The sequence below is a fragment of the Ictidomys tridecemlineatus genome, chromosome 3 (genome assembly GCF_052094955.1).
Source record: "Ictidomys tridecemlineatus isolate mIctTri1 chromosome 3, mIctTri1.hap1, whole genome shotgun sequence".
Taxonomy (NCBI): Eukaryota; Metazoa; Chordata; class Mammalia; order Rodentia; family Sciuridae; genus Ictidomys; species Ictidomys tridecemlineatus.
In genome coordinates this window covers 78,186,395-78,212,140 of record NC_135479.1, presented here as the reverse complement: position 1 = coordinate 78,212,140, position 25,746 = coordinate 78,186,395, and the positions used below count along the sequence as shown (strand labels likewise).

The window sequence follows — 25,746 nt, the reverse complement described above, 5'->3', positions numbered from 1 at the left end:
TGTGGGATCAGGCTCCAAATTCCTTAATAGGACACCCATAGCACAAGAGTTAAAAACAAGAATCAACAAATGGGACTCACTCAAACTAAAAAGTTTTTTACTCAGCAAGAGAAACAATAAGAGAGGTAAATAGGGAGCCTACATCCTGGGAACAAATTTTTACTCCTCACACTTCAGATAGCGCCCTAATATCCAGAGTATACAAAGAACTCAAAAAATTAAACAATAAGAAAACAAATAACCCAATCAATAAATGGGCCAAGGACCTGAACAAACACTTCTCAGAGGAGGACATACAAACAATCAACAAGTACTTGAAAAAATGCTCACCATCTCTAGCAGTCAGAGAAATGTAAATCAAAACCACCCTAAGATACCATCTAACTCCAGAAGATTGGCAACCATTATGAAGTCAAATAACAACAAGTGCTGGCGAGGATGTGGGGAAAAGGGTACACTTGTACATTGCTGATAGGACTGCAAATTGGTGTGGCCAATTTGGAAAGCAGTATGGAGATTCCTTGAAATCCAAATAAAGTTCTGAACTTAACAATAATTGGGCTAAATACTGTCTTTGATCATTAATTTTTATGTTTTTTTAACTAAAGTGCTCAACTTTTCATTTTACTTTGAAATTTAAATTCTTGAAATTGTAGCCTAAAAGTTTTCCAAAATTTTTATGGCATAATCAATGTTATCAGAAAGCAAAAGACATTTTGGCTGGAAAGAGACTACAGAGCCTTTATCTAGGTCCTTGACTGGACATAAAATATTGATAATTTGGAGTTAAGAAAAAGAATCACTTACCTGTGGGCCTGTATGTCCTCTTCGGCCATGAGATGCCTAAAACAAGAGGGGAAAATGGATATTTTTAATTTAGTAAATATGCTATTTATATATGATTTAAATTAGTAATGGAAACTTTGAGGCACTAACATAAATAATAGTTCCCACACAGTGCTTAAAACATTCAATTATTACTGTACCATGAAAGCAACATGTTGCCAACTCTGAATTTCTATCCTAGGGCACTAGGTAATTGAAATCATAGTCAACTGATATCTACAGATACTTATGAGAACAGGCTGTGGTCAATAGTTTGTCCTCCACTAAACTTTTTACTTGAGCTGTTCACCAGCTGTATAATTGATGGATTTGAATTTTATTTCTTTTTGTTTTTCCCCAAGCTAGTCCAAGTAAGCCAGAAATCAGGAGTGGATTAGCCAAAGGCAGGAGGCCAGAGGAAAAACTGGGAGAATTGGCTTTAGGAACTTTGTAATAGATTAAGTTCAGAAATTAAATATAGCCAAACTGTTTTATTTTTATTTTTTTTCAAACTGTTTTATTTTTTAGAAGCCAAGTAATATACCAAGAATTCAATAATTACTTACTTCAGTATATTAATAGAATATCCAACCAAAATAATGGTACTTTATAATCAAGTGGATTTCTTACTCTATGTAGGGTTAGGAGTATGGGTATATTCCATATCAGTTTCTCATCAATCAGCAAGTCAAGAGACAATAACATTTTTTTTTTGTCTAACTCACTAAGGGTCTAGCAAAACTCACATCCAGGGTTTACAAAATTCAGTAAACATCAGATGACATTATCTTGATGGAAATTTGAAATGTTCTTGGAGAGGCCAGTACTGCAGGCTTTAAATTCTGCTAATCATATTCTAAAGCCTATTGTTATTTGAGAAACAAGGCTGTGAGTTGCATTTCTTTTAAGTATTGGTGAGTCATCCTGAGACAAAGTTTAAATTCTGTCAGAGGGAGGATAACAAGCTGTTTCTACTACTTCAGCACAAGGGTTTTGTCTGTTCCAATTCAATTCACTTCAGTTTCATTCAGAAAAAATATATATCTACTAAAAACTTCAACAAGTAGATACTTCCATTCAGACAAAATATCTGCTATTCTTTAAATTACATGAAATGGGTACCAGAGGAGCATAACTATCATACAGATATGCACAATCTTTGACCTCAAGAGACTCTCGTTGTTTAGGTTTTGTAGGTAGATAAATATTATGAGATAATCATGGAAAATGTCATAAATGGTGGTAAGTTGTAAGTATGAGTTTCAAAGAAATAATTGTATTCAGTTTGTCAAATCAGGAGAATTTTCTGGAGGAAGAGGTTTTTGATATGGGTTTAAAAGGACAGGTAGAAGTCTCACATCCTAGGGATGTAAGAAGTCTTTCCAGAGCAGGGTATGGCCTAGGTGATGAAGTATTTGGTGGAGACAATAAGGCCACTGGGGTCCAAGGTGTGAAAAGAGAGGGAAGTAGCAGGATGGGTAAAGGGTTGGTACAATGTGCGTCAGAAGCCACCGGGTTCATGGAGCAGGAAGTGTCTCTGGTCAGACCCAGGCTTTAGGTGGATGCATCCAGTTGCAGTAGGAGGAACTGAAATAAACCTTGTATTCCAGCAAAATAAAGAGTTCCTGATATGCCTTAAGGAATACAGAGCAGATGTCCACATTCAAAAGTATTTCTCTGGTTCATGGTCACCATGTTTGAAACATCACCTACGAACATTTGTTCTCTTGTGTCTTTAAGCTCAGCTTTTGAAAGGGCTTGAGTAAAATGAGTCATGGCAACATATGTTTATTGAGTCCCTGCTCCTCCCAAGCCTCTGCTAGGTCATGGTGAGCAGGCTCTGACTCCTGTCCTTAGTGAGGAGTTTTTAAATCTAACCAAGGAGACAGACTTTAATCCACCAGTTGCACAAGTAATGGGAACACACTGAGAAGTCATCGCCTCTCCCTTTTGTTAATGGCTATTTGGGGTTAAGCTCCAGTTGAAAGTCATGGGAGAGGTACTTTGGCAGATAGGAGAGACAGGAAAACAAACAGTGAAATAGGTTAAAACATGATTTTGCAAATGTTTTGTAAATGAAAGATGAAATCTCAATACGTCCCAGTGGTTTGCCCAAGGGCGGGTAGAGTTCTGGTAACATCCACAAAAATGGACTTATATTTGAAGCCAAAGTGAGTGAGCACATCAAGAAAGAACCTGAGAAGAAGAGGACCCCGTACAGGATACTTAGCCCCTGAATTCCTCAGTCTGGCTTCCTGAATGTTTCCAGGACCCAGTTTCCTAGATAGGTGTGGACTAATTTGGGACAGAGAATCACCGGGAATAAAGCAAGATGGTGAAACATCACAATATTGAATCTTACTGGCAGATTCTTACTGGTTTGCAATGAGGCTGAACTGTACCAGAGGACTGTATAGTAGGGCCAAGAAGACTGGAAAGGGACAAGCATAACTAATAGCCCTCTGGACTGAACAGGAATGAAGACATGCTTTGGTTTGAGGCTACAGTTGCTTCTCATTAGCCCTGGCACAAGAATCTCTTCTAATTCTCAGCAAGCAAAGTATGGTTCAGAAAGAGCCAACCCCACCTACGCCCCTGCATTGCTGCTTTCTGTCTCTGGTCCTTCTTCCTTGCCTCTCAGGTCCCAGTCCAGCCAAGTCTCCTGATATAACTATTGTTGAGAGTCACAGCCGAAGGGGCCCCAGCAAACTTCCAGCTGATTGGCTCACAGTGGCCCCAGCAAACTTCCAGCTGATTGGCTCACCGTGGCCCCAGCAAACTTCCAGCTGCCAGCTGATTGGCTCCTCTGTGGTGATGCTCATTGGGCTGTTTCCCCACCCTTTCAGACCATGGAGCTGCTCATTGGGGGACTCTTTTGGCTCCGCCCATGCGACCCAGCCAATCGGCCTCAAGAGCGGGAGGAGTGGGGGTTGAGAGGCTCGCTGGAAGCCGGTGGTGGCAGTTGGGCTCTGAGGGAATTCCTGAAGAGCTCCTGTGGTGCAGCTTGTGTGTTCTAAAAATAAAGTTCGTTTCTGCTTGACAAGTGGCTCGTGAATTGTGCCCAGCCAGACTGCGGCAACTATGGTAATAATTAAGTAGACTCCCTCAACATCAAGAGTTCTCAACTGAATGGCAGGTGCTTAGCTCCCTTCCCCAGGAAGGATTTAGTAAAGTCAGGAGAAACTTTTGTTGTCACAAGTCAGAGGTAATACTGGCACATAGTGAGTAGAGGTCAGTGGTGACATTAACCTCCAACAGAGCCCAACATGAGGGGTGATTCAACAAAAGCCAATAGGACTGGAGCTGAGAAATCAGGCTTTTCAACGTGGTTCTGAGTTCCTTGAGAGCGAAGATCACCTCCTATTTGTCTTTATATCTCTGGTAGTTAGTAGAATTGCTGGTGCATTGTAGATGCTAAATAAATGTTTGTTGAATGGATAAACGTTAAATCAGTTCAATGGTGGCCCTTCATGCCACATCCCGCTATTGGCCATCCTCCAATCACTTACTGGAACAGCAGGATCTTAGTGCACTGTGAAGTCCTGAATGCTCATTATCAACCTACATTTAAAATAATTTTGTTTGTAGTGCTGGGGATTGAACCCAGGGCCTTGTGTGTGCTCAAAAGCATTATATTACTGAGCTATATCCCCAGCCTGGTTATATTTCACAGTTTTGCAGTGAATGGTATAGATCTTTCTTCTTCCTAAAATAATAATGAAAAATCAAAGGGAGATCAGAAGAGTAGAAGAAAGGAACTAAGAGGGAAAAGAGAAATACTGGGGAATGATATTGGGCAAATTATATTGTTATTTTGTGTACATGTATAAATATGTAATAACAAATCTCTCCATTATGTACAACTTGCAATGTACCAATAGAAATATGGAAAATAAAAAGACAATTTTTACCAAAAGGAAATGTTTATTTATTAATTAATTTTTTGATTGATTTATACTGGGTATTGAACCCACAGGCATTTTACCACTAAGCCACACCTCCAAGCCTTTTTTAAGTTTTTACTTTTACTTTTGAGACAGGGTCTCACTACAGTTGCTTAGGATCTCGCTAAATTGCTGAGGCTAGCCTTGAACTTGTGAATCTCCTGCCTCAGCCTCCTGAGTTGCTGGGATTATAGGGGTGTGCCACTGTGCCTGGCAGAAATATCTATTTAAAGCAATAGAAGTTCAGTGAATCAGACAAAGGAGAATGAAAGGAAGGGATAGGGGATAGGATTAGGAAAGACAGTGGAATCAATCAACATAATTTTCCTATGTTCATATATGAATATGACCAGTGAAACTCTACATCATGTACAACCATAATAATAGGATCCTAATTAGACTAAATTATACTCTATGTATATATAGTATGTCAAAATGCACTCTACTGTCATTATATATCTTTTTAGATCAAATAAAAAAGAACACAAAACAGAAAAGAAAGAAAAAGGAAAAAGGAAATGGTATCCAATGAAAGTTCTCCTAATGAAAAAAATAAAAGTATTTTTTGATACTATAAAAATGATATATGCTGATTTTTAGATATTTAAATAGAGAAAGTACACAGAATAAGCCTTTTAAAATCATCACAAATTCTCCATGCATAAATTCTAAATAGTGGTACTTTGCATTAAAGAGGGATCACACTCTTCATGTTATTTTAAATTAAAATATTACATTTAAATTTAATTAAAACATTACATTTTACTTGAATAGAAGGAAAAAACGAAAGTGGAATGACAAATCAAGCGGTCACCTTTCTACTATATTGTAGAGGGCTCCATTTTGTCCTTCCACAGCCCCTAAGCATGACCAGTTTGCTTCTCTCCCTTCCTATTGTCTTGTCAATTCTTAGAAAAAATTTTTTAAAGCAATAATGTTGTTTTCATTTCTTTGAGACTTTGAAGAACTATTTGCCAGAGTTGTACTTTTTCCTTGAATCATCCCTCTTCTAATCAGGGTTTATTTACCTGTTGGTAATGATTTTTCTTCTCTCCTATGCAGCTGCTGATGATTAATGATCTGATTAATTCATAAAAGAATTAACAGTATTGCTGACCTTTAGCCATCTTTGAATAGGAGCACCTGTTGACTGCAGAATTTACGGGGAGGTGTGTAGATGAGATTGAGCCAGTAGCTTTGATATAGATTTGCTGCTGTCTCAAACACTTTCTTATCAAAACTTTATTTATTTTACCTTAGAGCTACATCTTCCTCCCAGCTTTTGGCATTGAAGAGATTCATGGAACTCACAGGAAGCCCCTAAAGTCCTGGTCTCTCTGTGCTGTAATAGGCACTGTTTCCTCTGACCTCATTGTTTGCAGCCTCCATGGGCCTTGGCTGGATTTATAGATAATACAGATGGGCTCTTTTTCACTTTCTCATCCTTATCCTTCTTCCTCTGCTAATTGTGTTTGTGCTAATTGTGTTCCTCTCAAACCACAGTGCCTCTGGGTTTTGTTCACCAGTGCTTTATGCACAGTGCCAGTTACTTTTAGAGAAATCTGATCCCAGCTTATCAGATGTAAGTAGATGTGTGTTAACTCTCCAAATCCTTCCTCATTAGGGTACAGATTTTAAAGTAGTTGGCTGGTATTTGCCATCCTTTGTGGTCTGAAGCTGTGGTCCTGTTTGTTTCTCTAATTTGAATTTCTTTGGGGTGAGTTGCACAGAAGAGCAATCATGTTAAAAAACACCTTTGCTTTGCTGTTTTTTGAACTGGAATTCCTGCTTCTAACTCCTGTGAACGTGGCTGAAATCTGCAACTCAACGAGGGGCCGTATTTCTTAGCAGTTGTGGTTTCAATATGACTTGGCGACACTGCATTAGTCTCTAGAGGCTATAAAACAATAAATGCACACTCTCACATGCCAGGATTTCCTGGATGATAGTCTTTAAATTGAAAATATTTTCCAAGGGTATGTAAGCAGCCTACACCCTTTTAGAAAGTGAAATGAATAGCAAATGCATTTCTTTATACGCATTAAAACAGCGTTACTGAAGTGCTTTCCCAGCAATCCAATTCTGCCCATTTTAAATGTAATCTCAGTTCTTCCTTCCATTTCCTCTCCCTTGCAAAGAAGATGGGTAGGCTTCAAGACACAAAGATATATTTTTTTTGATGGAGTCTAATAGCTAGCTCTATGAACCACTTCTGCTCAGAAAGTAAAATGTAATAAATGCAACATCCTCAACTACTTTTTCTTTGTGCTCAATTTTAAAACATTTTTTGGGGGGGAGAAGGGGAGGCGAGTGAACTTGGAGAGATTGGATAACCAAAGAATGAAAAGAAAATGTTGCAAAATGAGATAAAATAGGTTTAATTTAGACTGATGCAGGTGTCCATGTAAATTTCATTTAAATTATTGCTTATTGGATAAAGACTTTCTTTTATAATCTCTGTGCTTTTCTAAGTAGTCAAGCACAGAAAAAAAGAATTTTTAAGTATTCATTTTAAAAAACCCAACAAAATAAAACAATGAAAAAAAAAAGATACCCACAAAGGGTTCCATAAGAACTAAACTAACTCTCAGAGATATACCTAAACCAGGGCTGCTTTTCTTTCATTTTTTCCAGACTTACTATATAGTTTAAAATTTGGAAAAGGAATGGCCTTTGGACTTTGAAAAGACATCCCTTGCAATCACAGTTAGCCTTGAAGTAGACTAAATGTTGACCCCCACTAGTTGGAGGCTCCCCCCTCCTTGGGTAGTCTCTCCTGATGGCAATTTCTCCTGCATCCATACTTTCCTCTCCAGTTTAAGAGGCTCTCCCAAGTCCTTCATCAGTCTTATTCTGAGCAATATCCTAATTCAGGCCCCCAAGATAGTGAGACTCAGTGCAACCATTCCCTCTATCCCCACAATCAGCCATAGTCATGACTAAAAGCACGTGAGACAGAATTGTCCGTAACCTTCAATGACAATGTAAGCTCTGGAGCCAGGGGTCTCCTTGTCTAGGACACTTACTGTCTTTCTTCTGGAGCCTGGTGTTCCAGGGGGTCCTGGCCAGCCTCTTCTACCCTGTTAAAAGAACAGATAAACATGTGAAGGCAATTGCCCAGCGCTGACACAGTTCCTGCTTAACATCAGCTTGTACTCTAGGGAGAACAGATGTGTTCGAACCAGCGAGAAAGCTACCTCCCTTTGGAATGTGGCATTAAGTTCCAGTGGTCATACATCACATCTCCATGTGGGTGACAAGGACCAGCAGGACAAAACACTGATGACAAGGCTTTACCTGTTCATCACCAGTCTAACTTGTATCCGGATACACATCAGAGTATTCAAATCAAGCTACTCCCACCATCAGCACGATGAAGCATGCTATATACCAGGGACATCTGCAACTGGTTTGGATTTCTTCTTTGGCTCACCTTTGTAGCTTAACACAAAGCTACAAACCTGAATAAAACCTCATGATACTCACAAGTCTTCCCAAGATGCAAAACTACAGTATAATTTACAAGCCTAGAAAATACAAAAGTAGGCTATTCAAACTATTCTGCAGATGAAAAAATTGAGGCTTACAGAAAGTGGTCCAAAGTCACAAAGTTAGTAAGGAATAGAACTTCCAAAAAGTAGGTCGTCTCCAAATCAAAAAGTTCTGCCTATCAGACTTCTTCCCTAGCTGAAGTTATCAAGGGAACTTTCTTATCAAGAGGAATGGTGCATGTCTATAATCCTAGCAACCTGGGGGCTAAGCAGGAGAATCACAAGTTTGAGACCAGCCTTAGCAACATCGAAAGACCCTGCCTCAAAAAAGGGATGTCGCTCAGTGGTGAAGTGCCCCAGGCTCAATCTCCAGTAAAAAAAAAAAAAAAAAAAAAGGTATCAGGGACATTTTTCAGATAATTATTTAAGAAGAAAATCTTGAAAAACAGGTTATGACAGAACAAACAGTGAGATTTCATGAGATCAATCCAAAGAGATTTGCCTTGGGTGTATAGGCCACATAAATCTACCAGGTCTTTTTTTTTTAAATCAAATCTTTAGAGGATATGTCCTCTGAATTCTGGGAAGGCCTAAAGCTCTTTCGCTTGCACGGTTTTATTGCTGTCATTGTTCTCGAAATCAGCTAACCCTACATTTTCAGTTACAGTTAGATGTTTGTATTCATGAATAGAGACCTCAAGGATACAGCTTGGTGAAGCAATCACATCAGATTTAGAAGAGAATGTTCTTCCAATCCCAGGGAAGCTGATGAGCAGGAGTAAAAGACATTACCGTTCCTAACAATGGTTTTTCCTGCACCAAGTATATTCAATCTGATTTCAAATTCTTTATCAGGCATTTCATATTCTATTACTTGACCTTGAGTCTCACTGTTGTCCCATCATCATTTTATAAGTTTCCTTTCAAAAGCCCACATAATTACTTGTCTTCCACGTTCTCCTTTCAAGCCCTTGGGTCCTTCTATGTAAATGTCAAATCCAGGAATTCCCTGAAAGAAAAAAAAAAAAGAAAAATTCATAGGTTTTTGAATTATTTCTTCTTAAGAATGTAACTTCTCTACAACACATTTTGGCATCCCTCAAAAAGTTGACATGAGAAGCCCAATCCATTTGAAAGCAGAGAGGTTGCAATGACAAATGGCTTCCATGTGTTTTCTTTGGTTTTAGCAGAAAGAGAATGGAAACCTAAGGTGAGTGTGTGGGTGGAAATTAAGAGCTCACCACAGAAGGCACAGCCCAGGCAAAGAAGGGTGACATGACTCAGGTGGAAGTCAACTCTTATCCTAGGTTTCCCTTCTTGCTACTCCTTCTCTTCACATTTCCTTTTTCTTGTGGTGTAAATTTATACTTGAGAATCGGTAGACTTTGCTCTCCTCTTCTCTGGAGAGAAGGCAACTGCTCCTGATGGGTTCCACCATAATAATGTAAGCAGACTGCTGGATGCTGAAGTCTATACCTGCCACTCCTCTCCTTTTTCTTCCTGGATGCCCGGCTGCCCCCCACATACTATCCCCACATGCTTAGCCCTACTTTTTTGGTTTCCAGGAAATTCTGGAATGTTGAGGGTTTTTTTTTCAATGTTCATGCAAACATTCAAGTAGGAACTTGGGTAGGCATACATTATGGGATGTTATCCTTAGCAGGCAAACTGAAGGCTTTCTAACTTGGATTTAAGGACTACAGACAGAGTTCTGTGATGCTGAGACAATCAATTGAGCCAATCAATTCAGTCGATGCTCTTATAAATTGAAAGGGGACAATAATTATCCAGTCCTGCTGAGTGCCAGCTGCCGGGATGTTCAGCTGATAGCATCCCAAATTACCTTCATCAATCAATAAGTAATTTGCCATCACCAACAGGGACATATCATTGCTCCAGATACTTTGTAAACAGTTTTTATACTTACAGAGCCTGTAGGCTAATAGGGTGAAAATGATAAATCTGGAGTTTATTTTATATAACCTATATAACTAAAATGTACATAAGAAAAAATTTATCTCAGTTACCTACCAAAACCAAAGATTATTTTCTACATTTTAATTTCCCCCCCTTTAGGTTTAAGTATTTGACTCTTAAATTCTCTAAGCAGATATACCTAAAAGATAAAGGTGGAAAATTGTATTTTAACAAATATAGCGAGTGAGAAAAAAGGAAGGAAAAGTTCAGAATTTTGTTCCACTGGACACACAAGCCCCTTATTGTAGTTCAATTCTACAGGATTTGATTGAAATGATAGAAAAGAATTACACACTAGTATATTTAATAGAACAAACAACCTCAATTACATATAGATAAATAGTTTGGCTGATGTGAACATGAATAAATTTAGTCTTTTCATGATGTATGCAAATGGATAAAAAATACCATTTAACAGAAACTTATGATTAAACATGGGCTTCTAAGAATATTGTCAAATGATTAAAATTCTAGACTTACTAGACTCTGTAGATCAGGTAAAAGATTTAGCTCAGTTCCCCCACCCCCAGCATTACTGGAAATTAAAAAAAAATCTTCCTGTCAAAATGGGAAACTCCAATCAGCCAAATGAGCTTTCCTCTGATCACAAATTCAATCTGCATAAGCTCAGGTTTTCAGGAATATGTGTCATTTGCATGCATTCCTGTGAATAATCTGATCATATGTGTATTCTATTTTTTCTGTCTTGATTTTGTTCTCCTGAATTCTTCCTGAAATAGCAACCCACTAAAACCACATGTATAAAAAAGCACAGAGATTTATTCCCAAGTATTTTATATTTTTTGAGGCTATTTTGAATGGAGTAGTTTTCCTGATTTCTCTTACAGTGGATTCATCACTTATGTATTAGTTCTAGAAGTTTTCTGGTGGAATATTTTTTGGATCTTCTAAATAAAATAGTGATAGTTTGATTCTTCTTTTCCTATCTGTAATCCCTTTAATTTATTTTGTTTGTCCAATTTCTCTAGATAGAATGTCAAGGACTATGTTGAATAGAAGTAGTGAAAGAGGGCATCCAAATACTTGGGAACCAATCTAACAAAAGAGGTGAAAGACCTCTACAATGAAAACTACTGAACACTAAAGAAGGAAATTGAAGAAGACCTTAGAAGATGGAAAGATCTCCCATGCTCTCAGATAGGCATAATTAATATTGTAAAAATGACCATACTACCCAAATTGTTATACAAATTTAATGCAATTCCTATTAAAATTCCAATGACATTCTCCATAGAACTACAAAAGCAATCATGAAGTTCATTTGGAAAAATAAGAGACCTAGAATAGTCAAAGCAATCCGTAGCATGAAAAGTGAAGCAGGAGACATCACAATACCAGACCTTAAACTATACTACAGAGCAAAAGTAACAAAAACAACATAGTATTATCACTAAAATAGACATGTTGATAATAGTACAGAATAGAAGACACAGAGACCAACCCACATAAAAACAGTTATCTCATACTAGACAAAGACACCAAAAACATACATTGGAGAAAGGATAGCCTCTTCAACAAATGGTGTTGGGAGAACTGGAAATCCATGTGTAGCAAAATGAAATTAAACCTCTTTCTCTCACCATGCACAAAACTCAACTCAAAATGGATCAAGGACCAAGGAATTAGACCAGAGACCCTGCTCCTAATAGGAGAAAAAGTAGGTCCAAATCTTCATCATGTCAGATTAGGCCCTGACTTCCTTAACAAGACTCCTACAGTGCAAGGAATAAAATTACGCATCAGTAAATGTGATGAACTCAAACTGAAAAGCTTCTTCAGTTTCCTTGAGGTGAAGAGAGAGCCTACAGTATGGGAGAAAATTTTAACCACATGTAAATCAGATAGAGCACTGATCTCAGGATATATAAAGAACTCAAAGAACTTAATACCAATAAACAAATAACCCAATAAATAAATGGGCTAAGGAACTAAACAGACACTTCTCAAAAGAAGATATACATGCGAGCAACAAATATATGAAAAAGTATTCAACATCTTTAGTATTAAAGAAATGCCAATCAAAACTACTCTAAGATTTCATCTCAACCCAGTTCTAGAATGGCAGTTATCAAGAATACAAACAACAATAAGTGTTGGCAAGGATGTGGGGGAAAAGGCACACTCATACATCGCTGGTGGGACTGCAAATTGGTGCAACCAGTATGGAAAGCGGTATGGAGCATCTTTGGAAAACTGGAATGGAACCACCTGTGGGGAGCCATTCTCACACGTGACTGGGCGACTCCCGGTTTGGGTCTGAGGCGTTCTGGCTGTGTCGGAACTTTCCCGGTTCTCTCCTGATGAGAACCCGTCCGTGTGGGGGTGTGACTGACCACTGACCCCGGGGGCCCAATCACTGACCCTGACCTTGGAGTTGGGCCCCCCCCCTCAACCTTTATTGGATGGAATTCTCCCCTGAATTTCTTGTTCCCCAATAAAAGGCTACTCCCTGGCGTGCTCCCTCTCTCTCTCCTGCTAGCCCTGAGTAATCCTTGCTGCCCTGCTGGGCGGTTAGAGGTGGGAACCAGAGAGGGGAGCCGTCTGGGACCTGGCAATAGAAATAAGGTAACTGAGTCTGTGTGTTTTATTTCGATCTCTGCTAGCTAACTTTTATGCCAAGAACCTCATTAATGAAACCATTGCGCTGGCCGCATGGTGGAAACCACCATTTGATCCAGCTATCTCACTCCTCAGTTTTTACCCAAAGGACTCAAAAACAGCATACTTTAGTGACGCAGCCACATCAATGTTTATAGCAGCTCAATTCGCAATAGCTAGACTGTGGAACCAACCTAGATGCCCATCAATAGATGAATGGTTAAAGATATTGTGGTGTACACACATTATGGAATATTACTCAGCATTAAAAGAATAAAATTACGGCATTTGCAGGTAAATGTATGGTGTTGGAGTATATTATGCTAAACGAAGTAAGCCAATCTCCAAACACTAAAAGCCGAATGTTTTCTCTGATTAATACATGCTGATCTATAATGAGGGAGGGCATGGGAAGAACAGAGGATCTTTGGATTGGCAAAGAGGAGGGTGGAGATGGGTTATGAAGGTAGGAAAGATGATAAAATGAGATGGACATTATGACCCAAGGTACTTGTATGACTGCACAAATTCTGCGTCTGTACACCGTGTATAACCAGAGAATTGAAATGTTGTGCTCCATTTGTGTACTATGAATTGAAATGCATTCATGTACAACTAAGTAGAATAACAACAAAAAAAGCACAGAGAGTTGTTTTAAATTTGAGATGCATATTCCAAGTGGGTGGGAAGAATTGTTCTGTTTTGAAAAGCCATCTGAACTTAGTACTGTTGACTAACAGTACGTCACAGAAACTCTGATGGGTTGAGTTTACAGTCATTTTGAAGTAAGAGAATGTTTTTTAAAAATAAAATGAATTATTTTACATTATCCAGTTTCTTTTTAAAACATTATATGAAGGGGATGAACACTCATACACTGCTGGTGGGATTGCAAATTGGTGCAGCCAATATGGAAAGCAGTATGGGGATTCTTTGGAAAACTGGGAATGCAACCACCATTTGACCCAGATATCCCTCTCCTTGGTCTACACCCAAAGGACTTATAAACAGCATACTACAGGGACTCAGCCATATCAATATTTACAGCAGCACAATTCACAGTAGCTAAACTGTGGAACCAACCTAGATGCCCTTCAACAGATGAATGGATTAAAAAATGTGGCATACGTACACAATGGAATATTACTCAGCAATAAAATCATGGCACTTGCAGGAAAATGGATGGAGTTAGAGAAGATAATGCTAAGTGAGGTTAGCCAATCCACAAAAACCAAATCCAAATGTTTTCTCTGATATAAGGAGGCTCGTTCATAGTGGGGTAGGGAGAAGGAGCATGGGAGGAATAGACGAACTCTCGATAGGGCAGAGAGGTGGGAGGGGAAGGGAGAGGGCATGTGGTTAAATATAATGGTGGAATGTGATGATTATTATTATCCAAAGTACATGTATGAAGACACAAATTGGTGTGAATATACTTTGTATACAACCAGAGATATGAAAAATTGTATTCTATATGTAATAATAATTGTAATGCATTTTGCTGTCATATATAAATTTAAAAAATTAATTAAAAAACATTATATGATAAAAAATAAAGGTTTATTAAGAATTGTAATGCAAAAAATAATAATAATAAGAGAGCTCATGTATAATGGCATAATTTGGTGTGAACATACTTTATATACAGAGTTAGGAAAAATTGTGCTTTGAATGGATAATTATGATTGTAATGCATTCCACTATTGTCATGTATGTAGGAAATAAAAAAAATAATAGACAAAGAGAAATTCTAATCAAAGTCTATGGAAAGTGTGTATCAATATCTCAAATGAATTTCTGATCATTATATATAGATAATTGAATTGTCCACCTGTTTAGACTACTGTTCCTTATTACCCTTTTTTGTGGATATTTTCCTGTTCTAAATTAGATACTTTGCAGTTGTGTCTGCAAAACTCTTGGGTCACCAGACCATTATCAGAAGATGTCATTCAGTGAACAATGTTGTCATCAAGTGCAAATTCCTCTGCTTTATAAGTAAACTCATCTTTAAAGTGCACCTAACATTAACATTTGTCAGTATGTATATTTCACCAAATTATTCCTGTGAGCAAGGCATTATATACTTAAGGAGGACACGTTAAAGAAAAAGTCACATAAAATTCCCAGTTGACTCCATTCTATCAGCAGTTGGTAGTACCACGTTTTATAAATTGTAGCCATTTTGGGTGTGTAGCACACTTCTCATACATTGCTAGTAGGAGTGTAAATCAGGGTGAACAATTTTGAAAACTGATTATAAAGATTTAGACTGAATATAGGCATCCGTGTTATGATCCAGAAATTCCACTCCTAAAGTAGATAGTCAATAGAAAGCGTACAAAAGTGTACCCCAAAAACCTGTACAATAGCATCTACTGCAACACACTCTATAATAGCAACAACTGGAAACAGCCCAAGTATCTATCAATGATAGAATACACAAATAAATCATATTCTCACAATGGAACACTATACAAAAAAGGGTGAATGAACTAATGTTAGATGCAACATGAAGGAAACTCACAAGCATAAAGTAGAGCAAAAGAAGCCAGAAACGGAAGAGTAGACACCAAGTGATCCTGTTTATATAAAGTTCCAGAACAGGTAAAGCTAATGTATGGGGCTAGGAGGGTCACGATCTAGGAAGGGTGGGTCGTGACTGGAGCAGGCCCGAGGGAGACCTCTGGGATGCTGGTATGTTTCCTTTCCTTACCTAGGAGGTAACTAGGCATCTTCACATTCGTCAAGCCGTGCATTTATAGGTGGACATTTTTCTGAAGTATGTGACAATTCAACAGAAAGTTGAGCAGATATTTAAAAATAAACCTAAGTCTGAGTCCATTAAGGTTTTAGAGATGTACTTGAGCGGGCAATGAAAGTTCTATAGTACTGATGATGTTCAATGCAGACACCAACCTGCATTGGTGTGTGTCTGTGTGTGTGGGGGTCATGCTTTCTCTACTGGATTGTGTCCCTGTGAGAGCAGGCACCTTTTTTGTTGGGAATGGTGACTGAATTTTGGTCCTTGAGCTATCCTGGAACAGAAGTGGTGCTTCTTCTGAAAACCCCCGGTGTGAAGATGTCCATGGAGACTGCCCAGTTGCTATAGCGATGCCCTGTTCAAAAGGAGGTTCTGAGCCAGCTACAGGACTACCAGTTTTTGACCTTGAAGTTCAGACACCAACTGCCCGGGGGTAGAAAAGTAGAGCTGCAAGCTGATAATTATAATTGGGCTGCTTATACCGGTGACCTTAGTTCTGCTTGTTTTGAAGAAATTTTCTCACAGTAACCCTTTTGATGTTAAAACTTATATAATAAACATGCTGAGCTGGCTCTGCAGATCTCTAAACTTAGTGTCAAAAGTTTTGCCAGATTTGCCTTGGATTCCTGGAAATGAGGTTCCTATTCTCAATTGAGAAAGAGTCTTGGAGAATAGAAAGAAAGAGAGAAATGGGTTTGTTTCTGTCCATATTTTCAGGCATTCAAAAGGAAGATAGTGGAACGCACTGGGATCCCTTCATCTCTCTGCCACACAAGAATATGAAAAAGACCTTGCACTGATATCTGCTTTTAAAATTCCATAATTACAATAGTTGGTATTTAAAACTCAGGATTGCTATTGCATCGTAGAAAGGAAACATCTCTCCTTATCAGAAAGGCCTGTGGGACCAGTCCTAAAACAGTCCACAAGCCCACACAGCACAGGTCTTACCGGATCTCCTCGAAGGCCCTTTGGTCCACGGTCACCAGAAGCGCCTCTCTTTCCTGGGCTTCCCTAAAGTGGATACAAGTCAGAATAAGGACAAGATGAGAAATTTTAATGAAATCAATAAAAATATAAACAAAGAGCTAATCTTCTTCCTGCTGTGAATAATTCACTATTTTTCTGCTCAGGTTATTTCTAAATTTGAAAAAAAAGATCACGCCCTCCCAAAAAAAGTTCTGGGGCATAAATAACTTAGTAGTGAACTTGATTATTTGTCACAGTGGTGAGCTCTGTGTTCCAGATACTTTTGTCATCCTTTTAGTTGTTATGAGTATTCTATGAGCTAAGTATTATTTATTCTCTCTCTCTTTCTCTCTTTTTCTTTGGACTGATAATTTAGCCCAGGGGAACTTTATCACAGCACTCCAAACTCAGCTCTTTCTTTCTTTCTTTCTTTCTTTCTTTCTTTCTTTCTTTCTTTCTTTCTTTCTTTCTTTCTTTCTTTCTTTCTTTTTCTTTTTTTATTTTGAGACAAGGTCTCTCTAAATTGTAGAGGCTGGCCTTGAACTTGCAATCCTCCTGCCTCAGGCTCCTGAGTCCTTGAGATTAAAGCTGTGTGCCATCACACCCAGTTAATTGTTATTTTTTTTAATAAGGCAACTGAGATTCAGAAAGATCATGCAATTTGTCTGAGGTGGTTGTATCAGCTAGAAAGTAAATTTCTGACTCAATGGTTCCCACTCATAGATGAAGCAAATGATAGAAGCATGGTTGGTACCGATGTTCTAGATGGAAATGGTTGGCATGACCCCATGCACTGACTGGCCCCACAGACCCCTTGTGACCACCCTCATTCTGCTTTTTTGTGGGAGCTGCCTCGGTGGCCCCAATACTTCACTCCTCCTTGTCCCTGTGTCTTTTTCCATGCAGCTCTGAAATGATTGCAGCTGCGGTGAGCAGGATTCCCTTCCCACTGGAGGGAATCAACACAATGACTGGAGATGGTCAACAGAAAGAGGAGTGTTGCTGAAAAAGTTCCAAGCGAGGCCCTGAGAGGTCTGGGGTGTTGGCTTCTGCCCTGGCCATGAAAAGCTCATGGCTGGGTGAGCTGTAGGTCCAAGGAGCACAGGAGACACATAGAACAATGCATGTGGACAACCTTCAGTCATGCCAGCTAAGGTCAGCCTCGCCCACCCTAGCTCAACCGATACCGTGGATGCAGAAAAAAATAAGGTTTAATGTTGTGCGTGATTGGGGGTCTCATGAGTGGTGGTCACAAATCAGTTTGGGACAGTAGCTGACTGATACACCTGGAGTCGCTGTTTTACTCCATTAATCACCTTTAACTTCAAGGACAGTTTTTGGTTTTCCCTTATTGAATCCCTACCTGGGATCCCTCATCACCCTTTTCTCCTTTTCTTCCAGGAAGACCACTGCCCCCCTAAAAGACAAAGAAGGAAAAGCTCAAGTTCCCATTTTCTTAATGGGAAATAGTCAGAAGGGGTCTGTGTGGTGGAAGGAAAAGGCTCTACCTGTTCTCCATTTAGCCCATCAATTCCACTTTCCCCAACTTCTCCCTGAAAAGACAGGTGTGATTAGACCACAGTGCATCACATCTACGTAGAAAGAAGTCAGACAGCAAACCCAAACAGTCTAATTTTAAACTTTGCACACAACCCATTGGTTAGACTGTGCAATATAGAATATTACTTTAAGAGAAACTGTCAACAAATAATATACAAAGCATACAATAAAAGAAATAAGCAAAATGAGATTGCTAATGCTAGAAAAAGAAGGTCAACAGAAACTTCAGTGGTATGATCTACTGGTCAGCAATAATGTCAAAAAAAATATTTCCAGATAATAGATAAATGAATGGGCCTGGTCCATACCTCCTCTCCATTTAGTCCTCTGCTTCCCTGAAAATAGAAAAGAATGGCAGAAGTTAGTTTGCAAAAGGGAACTGCTGAGTGTTGAGAAGACAGCATGACACCTCATGTGACTCCTACCTTAGGACCTTTGGTGCCGTAGCATCCCTTAGTACCTTGCTCTCCCACTGGTCCAGGGGCTCCTCTTTCTCCCTGAAAAAGAGCACGTATCCAGATGAGCTTCTCCTACTGGAATTTGGGTTCTTTCTTGGACACTCCGCAAGATTTTTGTTGTTGTTGCAAAAATATGCGTGTGACTGTTCATGGTTTACCCTCCAGAATAATCCGTGCTTATTAAAAACAAAGATTGGAAGTAAATCAGAGCTATTCTGATGACAGTCCTTTGCTTTTCTTTGGATCCTACCTTCATGTTGCCTGTGTTTGGCTTCTCTCTCTGCAGCTGGTCACCAAATCATATCTTTTCAATCTTCTTAACCTATTTATTATTCATTCTGTGTTTTGTACCCACGACTGGAAGACTTTTTAGCCTACCTTATCTTCACTGGAAACATTGCCTGAGCATGCAATCATTTCTGATCATCTTTCCGATTATCCCTATCATTTTTACTCCTGTGCTTAACTTGATTCAATCACTGTCAATGGGAGACACCCTCCAAAACGTGTGTAGGGTATTTCCAGACTCCCAATAACTTTACCCCCCTCCTTCAGTGTCCTGGGTTCCAGCCATGTTGGCCATGTGCCATGCAAATTTTTGTATGCCCTTGAACATATTGTTCTCTCTGTAGAATGTTCTTCCCCACAAGCTTCACCTAGAGAAATTCCTACTCATCTTTCCAACATCTGCCCAAGTCTTACCCCCTTTTTGCAGTTTTTTTTCCTTTCAAGCTCCAACTCCCACCAAAGATGTACTGGCGGCTCTTGGGTTCTTGTTCTTCGACCCTCCTCTGTGCCTCTTTGTACCTCTAAAATAGTCCTTGTGTATAACAACTGGAGCCATTGGCTCATTTGTCCTATGCATAGTCTGCTAGTTCCCTAAGTTAGGAGCCATATTTTTTTCCTTTTATTTTCTCATTTCTAGGGCCTAGCACTACGCCTGGCATATAAGATACTTAATATATACTCAACGAATAAATGAAGGAATGAGTGTATTAGTGAGTGAGTCATTGATAAATATCCATGTAGTGAATGGTAAGATGCTTATAGTTAAATGAATGAATGTGTGGATGAATGGATAGAAGGAAGAAAGAAAGGAAAAAAGGAAGGAAGGAAGTATGAGGTTTGCCTAATGAAGAAGATAATTCTGCATTGAGTTCATTGTGCAACCTGGATCAAACAGGAGACAGCAGCTTAACAAGCCACAAGAAGCTAAGCACAATGAACATTAGGAAGGACCTGATTTTGCACATGAATTCTTAGAACCTGACTTTTCTTGCCTTCCTGTGAAATGAAACAAGACATTTCATACTGTAGATATGTTTTTAAGAATAAATAAAGCTGAGTAAAAGCCTTAACTTACAGCAATGCCCTCCTCCCCCAAGTAGCCTTCACTGCCTTTAATACCCGAGGATCCCTGGAAACAAGAAAAGGAAAAGAACATTAGCATTTCATCAATCCCAACCCAGAGGTCACCAAGCAAACTTCTTCAACTGTACAGTTTTACTTCAAGTAGAGTAGTAAGAGTTTGTAAAAATAAATCCACCCTCCCAAACCGGGACTGTATTTACACACACAAAAAGAGATGGAACTGTGCAACATATGAACGGATAAAGAAAACGTGGTATATGTATATATATATATATATATACACAATGGAGTATTACCCAGCCATAAAGAAGAATGACTTTATGATATTTACTGGCAATTAAATGGATCTGGAGACTATCATGCTAAGTCAAATAAGCCATTCCCCTAAAACCAAAGGTCAAATGTTTTCTTGATGTCTGGAAGCTCATTCACATTAGGGGTTAGGGATAGATGTTCAGTGGAGTAACATAGGGGAATGAAGGGAAGGGAGAGGGATGAGACAAGGAAAGATAGTGGAATGAATCTGACCTAACTTTCCTATGCACATACGTGAATATACCACAGTGAATCTCACCATCATGTCCATCCACAAGAAATCAATTAAAAAAACAAAACTATAGGTAAAAGAAAGTAAGATCTGCAGAGCAGAGAGAAGTGGGGAGGTGAGGGGAAATGGAGGTACTGGGGACTGAATTAGAACAAGTTATATTCCATGCTTCTATAATTATGTCAAAATGGATTCTACTGTTATGCATAACTAAAAAGAACCAATAAAAACAAGAAAAAAATATTTTAAAAAGAAATGGAATTCTGAGACAAGTTTCCAGTATTCAAGTATGGGTGTGTGCATGTGTTCCTATCTTAATATTGTCTGCGACTCTCTAGGATTATATATAGTGCCGGATGTTTCCTTCCAGACATTCAAACAAACATGACTATATTTGCCCTTGACAGACTTCAAATATCCTCTTTTCATTAAAAAAAAATTTAGGATTTATGCTATGCATAGAAAAATAGACCACACACATTTTTTCCTATTCTTTCTGAGCTCTGTTTTTGTTTTTTACCCTACCATTCTCTTTATATGAAGTTGAAGCATTCAGGAAATAATTAGTCCAAAAACTTTCTTTATAGACACAGATTTGGTGATTTGGGAGTTCTGGCGCTATCCATAAATTATTCAGAAATCAAACACATATGTAAACAATTCGTATTGAAATCATTATTAAACATATCCCACAGTGTGTTTTTACATATTTGAAGATTTCTTAAAGTCCAAAATAATATCTTAACATAAGGATACATAAACATATTTTTGGCTAGGAAATATATGAATTAATATTGTTAGCTGCTTAAAAAAAAATACTGGCCTGAGTTTGTGTGTGTGTGTCTGTGAAACATCAACATCGTAACATCTGCTATGGCAGAGTGGCCTGATCTAGCTTGAGTTTCAGCTGACAAAATATCAACTAGATTTAGAGGACTCTGCCATCATTAAAAATGAAAACTGAAATGAACAACTGGTATTGAGGAGGTTTTCGTTATTCAACATTGAGGGATCAGTGTCTTGCATCCTTGACACCTCTGCTTGACCACTGGGTAAGCAAGATCTTGACAGTCATTTCTCCTGAGAGTTCTATAAGAACTTTAAAGATCTAATTTAGCATGTCAAGGAAAATTGACCACTATCTAACTTGGCCATAAAAAAAAGAGTGTAATAAATGGTTACCACAGAGGTCCTATCTGGAAGTCAAAATCACCCCTTCTTGTCATCTAAACCCACGTCCACAAGACATACCACAATTCAAATAAAGTGAACCATGAAGCTGAACCAAAAACCACCTTTTTCCCTGGTGGACCGGGATCTCCCGTTGTGCCATCCCCTCCAATGCACTTGCAGAACAAACAGCAGCAAGTCCTTTCAGCAACATTGACCTTGGGATACGAGAGAAATATGTTATATTTGATGGTATCGCTTTCATGCACACACCCACACACAAAAGCACACACGAGGTGTGGGGTCGTAGTTCAGTGGTAGAGCGCTTGCCTAGCACATATGAGGCACTGGGTTCCATCCTCAGCACTACATAAACATTTTTTAACATGGTTATCACACACGCGCACATACATACACACACACACACACACACACACACACACACACACACACACACACACTGATTTATGCTCAACAGTATGACCCAGATTTCTTTTTAAAGATTTTTTAAAAATATATTTGATTTTTAGTCGTAATTGGACCCAATGCCTTTATTTTATTTATTTTTACATGGTGCTGAGGATTGAACTCAGGGCCTCGCATGTGCTAGGCGATCGCTCTACCACTGAGCCACAACCCAGATTTCTATAGCAGTTTCAGAAATCTGTTCACTGTTAAAATGACTGTGCTCTAGGGAGGATATCCAGGATTCTTTTGCCCCCATCTTTTTTTTGTTGTGAACTGCATTCTCCACTATCTGAGAAATCCCAAATCAACTCAAAAAATATTTTTGTGTTTTTGAAAATGGTAGAACTCTAAACATGGTCAACTCACTGTGTATTAATATTTTAGAGTGGCTTCCCTTTCACATCCCACCCTACCATAGCATTGACTATGGTGTTGTCGATATAATTCTGCCCCAAGTACTTTGTGCGATAAAAATGGATACATGCTATTTTCTCCTTTCCCCATTTTGTGAAATACCTCTGCCAGAGGATTTTTAGATAGTACCTGCTGTAACACGGCTTGGAACGGCGTCCAGTGGTAAACGTTTCCAAAACACTTTTGAGAGCATTTCAAAAACATGCCAAAATTTTGGAAGCACTTGCTATATAGAGGGTGTGGGCATGAGGAGAATAATCCTCTTTACATAGTGGTAAAAAAAATCGTATTATGTATTTAAAAATGTGAACGAATTTCATCCTGGACTTAGTTGTTTCCTGAATAACTGACATACTGTTCTTCATTTTAAAAATTAACCCACCAGATTTATTTGTAGGAAAATTCTGTTGGTAACAAATGCTATGCTTCCCTTTAGAGGTGTAAAATTAATCTTTGAATTGCAAAGTTTCTCATTAAATTTCTAGTGCCAATAAAAACATACAACTTTTGTTATAACCATTTAGGATTTTTCCCCTTTGAATGCTTTCTATTATATAATATTCCTTTTATGACATTATAAAACTTTCCTTGAAAATTTCAGAAAAAGCAATAAAACTTGAAATTGAAATATGTAAAACCAAACAATGACAACAAAATGAACTCTATGGTTTCATATTAGATATTCTAATTTTCTTTGGGTCAGTCACATCCAGCATTGAACCTAGCACTATGAGGATTAAAATTGATCTACTTCTAAAATTAAGTTTTTCTTATACATTGTTTCATTTATGTGATATCTAAAAACTTATAAGCTTGTTTTGAAGAATAACTTCCTCTATGAATTAGCAATACAGACCTCAAAGAGTACAAGACACAAAAAAATACATATAGGATAGGAATTACAACAAAACTTCCATAATAGTTTTTGTAATTATTTTTATGTAATTACTACACTGAAAAAAAAACTGTGTTTAAACATCTATTTGTATACAAATTCTATGGTGTAAAAAGCAGGAACTAGTATTTCTGGAAGGCGTTAAAGATCTTACAAAAAAATATAAACAAATTACAAATTATCAGTCATACATCAGAGAAAAAGTAGTGTCACAAAGCTTGGTAATGTTCCACCACTCAAGTTAAAAACTTTGTATGTTTCTGAAAGAAATGGCACTAAGATGCATCATTTATAGGCATCAGAGTCTAAAAAATAGAACATACAGTGAAAACCTCAAAGCTAAAGACAAACTGAAAATCTTTCACTTGCTCATAAAATAGATCATATGGTGTTCATTGACATTGTTTCTCCTGCATTAGAGCAGATTGCTTGCTCGGGTTGAGCTCTATATGGAATTTGCTCTCACTTACAAGCCACATTGATGAGAAAAACATATCTTCAACATTAGAATCATACACAGCAAGGTGAGCTGGATGTTTAGATCTGCAAGGAATGTGAAATTGACTGGTGGAGGGAAGAGAGGGAACAGCAGAATCATGTTTGTATCTCAAATTCTTTTTGGCACTCATGCTCCTATAATTTGGGCAGGATTGCCAGTGCTATTTAAATATTTGTTTTCTTCTTCTTTTTTTCTTTTCTCTCTTCCTCCCTCTCTCTCTCTCTCTCTCTCTCTCTCTCCCCCCCCCTCTCTTTTTTCCTTTTTTTTGGCCAAACTTATCATTTAAGCATGTTTTGACCTATCTCTACTAAATTATATTTTTTTCAAACACCCCTTACTTTTAGGCTGATCATGATACTGAAAGCCTCTCTCCACTCCCCAAATGAGCAGAATTAGTTCAAATGTATACACATAAATATTAAATGTATGTACAAGATAACTGAAATTTAAAAATGTCCACTCTTTTCTGAATAACTTACCAGCTGCTTTGACAGCCGACTCCCAAGATCCCTCATGCCAATAGTGAACTGTGTCCTGTACTCAAATCCTTTCCCAAATTCAATGTAGAGGAGATCAGCCAGGTCACTTGAATAGGCAGCTCCATCCAGAGCCACGGTTATGAGTGCATTCAGGCCTATTTAACACAGTTTACAATTGCCCATGTGAGGTAGATTGATTAGTCTTTTTGTATTTTTAAAATTGCTATTCTCAATAAACAGTTGCAAAAAGAACACTCATTTTTTATTGTCTATGTACCCTAACCATATGATATAAATCTAAGAACTAACACAACTGCAATAAACTTATAAAATTGGAGAAAGCGGAAATAATAATAGAAACTTCCATACCCTTATAATTTGAAGTGGGACAGGAGTTAAAAAAAAAAAGAGCATACTAATCCATAATGAGGGGTGTGGGTAGGGAAGAATGAAGGGACTATGGATTGGGCAGAGGGGAGTGAGGGGAAGGGAGGGGCTATGGGAGTGGGAAGGACAGTGGAATGAGAGGGATATTATTATCCTATATGCACATATGTGTATACACATATACACTACTGGTGTGACTCTGTACCATGTACAGCCAGAGGAATGAGAAGTTGTGTTCCATTTATGTACAATGTGTCAAAATCCATTCTACTATATAACTAATTAGAACAAATTTTTAAAAAAGACAAAGAGCATGCTAAAGTACAGAGAAATTCAAGAAAGTAAAAGTTGTACATTTTTGCCACTAAATGGAGGATTCTTGAAACTGTAACATTTCTTTCACCAAGGAGCTTTCTTGGGCTATGTACTCACTCTGACTAATATCTTTCAATCAAGTACAAAACTGAGTGAGAAACTGATCCTTTAAAAAATGTAGACTCTCAGTCCGCATCCCCTATTTACTGAGTCAGAATTTGTATTTTAACAAAATTCCCAAGTCATTTACATGCAGGTTAAATCTTTAGATGACCTCGTAGTAATGAACGTATCATCCAGCTGTAAATGGATGGCATATAATCATTGGGAACTGTGGTTTATGATTGGAATTTTATGAATGAGAATATTTTAAAGAAAACTTTTAGCATTAACATAGGTTTGTCAATGACTTATTTTGTAAACAGGAAGATTACATAGACTTGACAATCACTATAATGCTACCATTTGTCAATAGTCACAACATGCCTGGAAGTTGGTTTACATGAGAATCCTCTGGGTTCATGGATATGATTATACCCCTATTTTATAAATAAACAAAATGATTGGTTACAGTGGTATTTTTAGGTCTTCACT

At 38.1% G+C, this 25,746-nt stretch overlaps 1 protein-coding gene across 1 annotated transcript in view; it reads right to left on the bottom strand.

Annotated features, from left to right (window-relative positions):
- Col6a6 (collagen type VI alpha 6 chain) overlaps positions 1-25,746 on the bottom strand; it is a 114,322-nt gene that overhangs the window by 64,828 nt on the left and 23,748 nt on the right. Inside the window, exons 10-20 of the mRNA XM_005326999.4 lie at positions 24,451-24,605; positions 21,821-21,913; positions 19,971-20,024; positions 18,575-18,646; positions 18,458-18,484; positions 18,098-18,142; positions 17,953-18,006; positions 16,572-16,634; positions 9,204-9,269; positions 7,796-7,849; positions 808-843 (exon numbers count right to left, since the gene is read on the bottom strand). Of these exons, the coding sequence (XP_005327056.3) occupies positions 808-843; positions 7,796-7,849; positions 9,204-9,269; positions 16,572-16,634; positions 17,953-18,006; positions 18,098-18,142; positions 18,458-18,484; positions 18,575-18,646; positions 19,971-20,024; positions 21,821-21,913; positions 24,451-24,605 (719 nt within the window). The remainder of the gene's footprint in view (positions 1-807; positions 844-7,795; positions 7,850-9,203; positions 9,270-16,571; positions 16,635-17,952; positions 18,007-18,097; positions 18,143-18,457; positions 18,485-18,574; positions 18,647-19,970; positions 20,025-21,820; positions 21,914-24,450; positions 24,606-25,746) is intronic.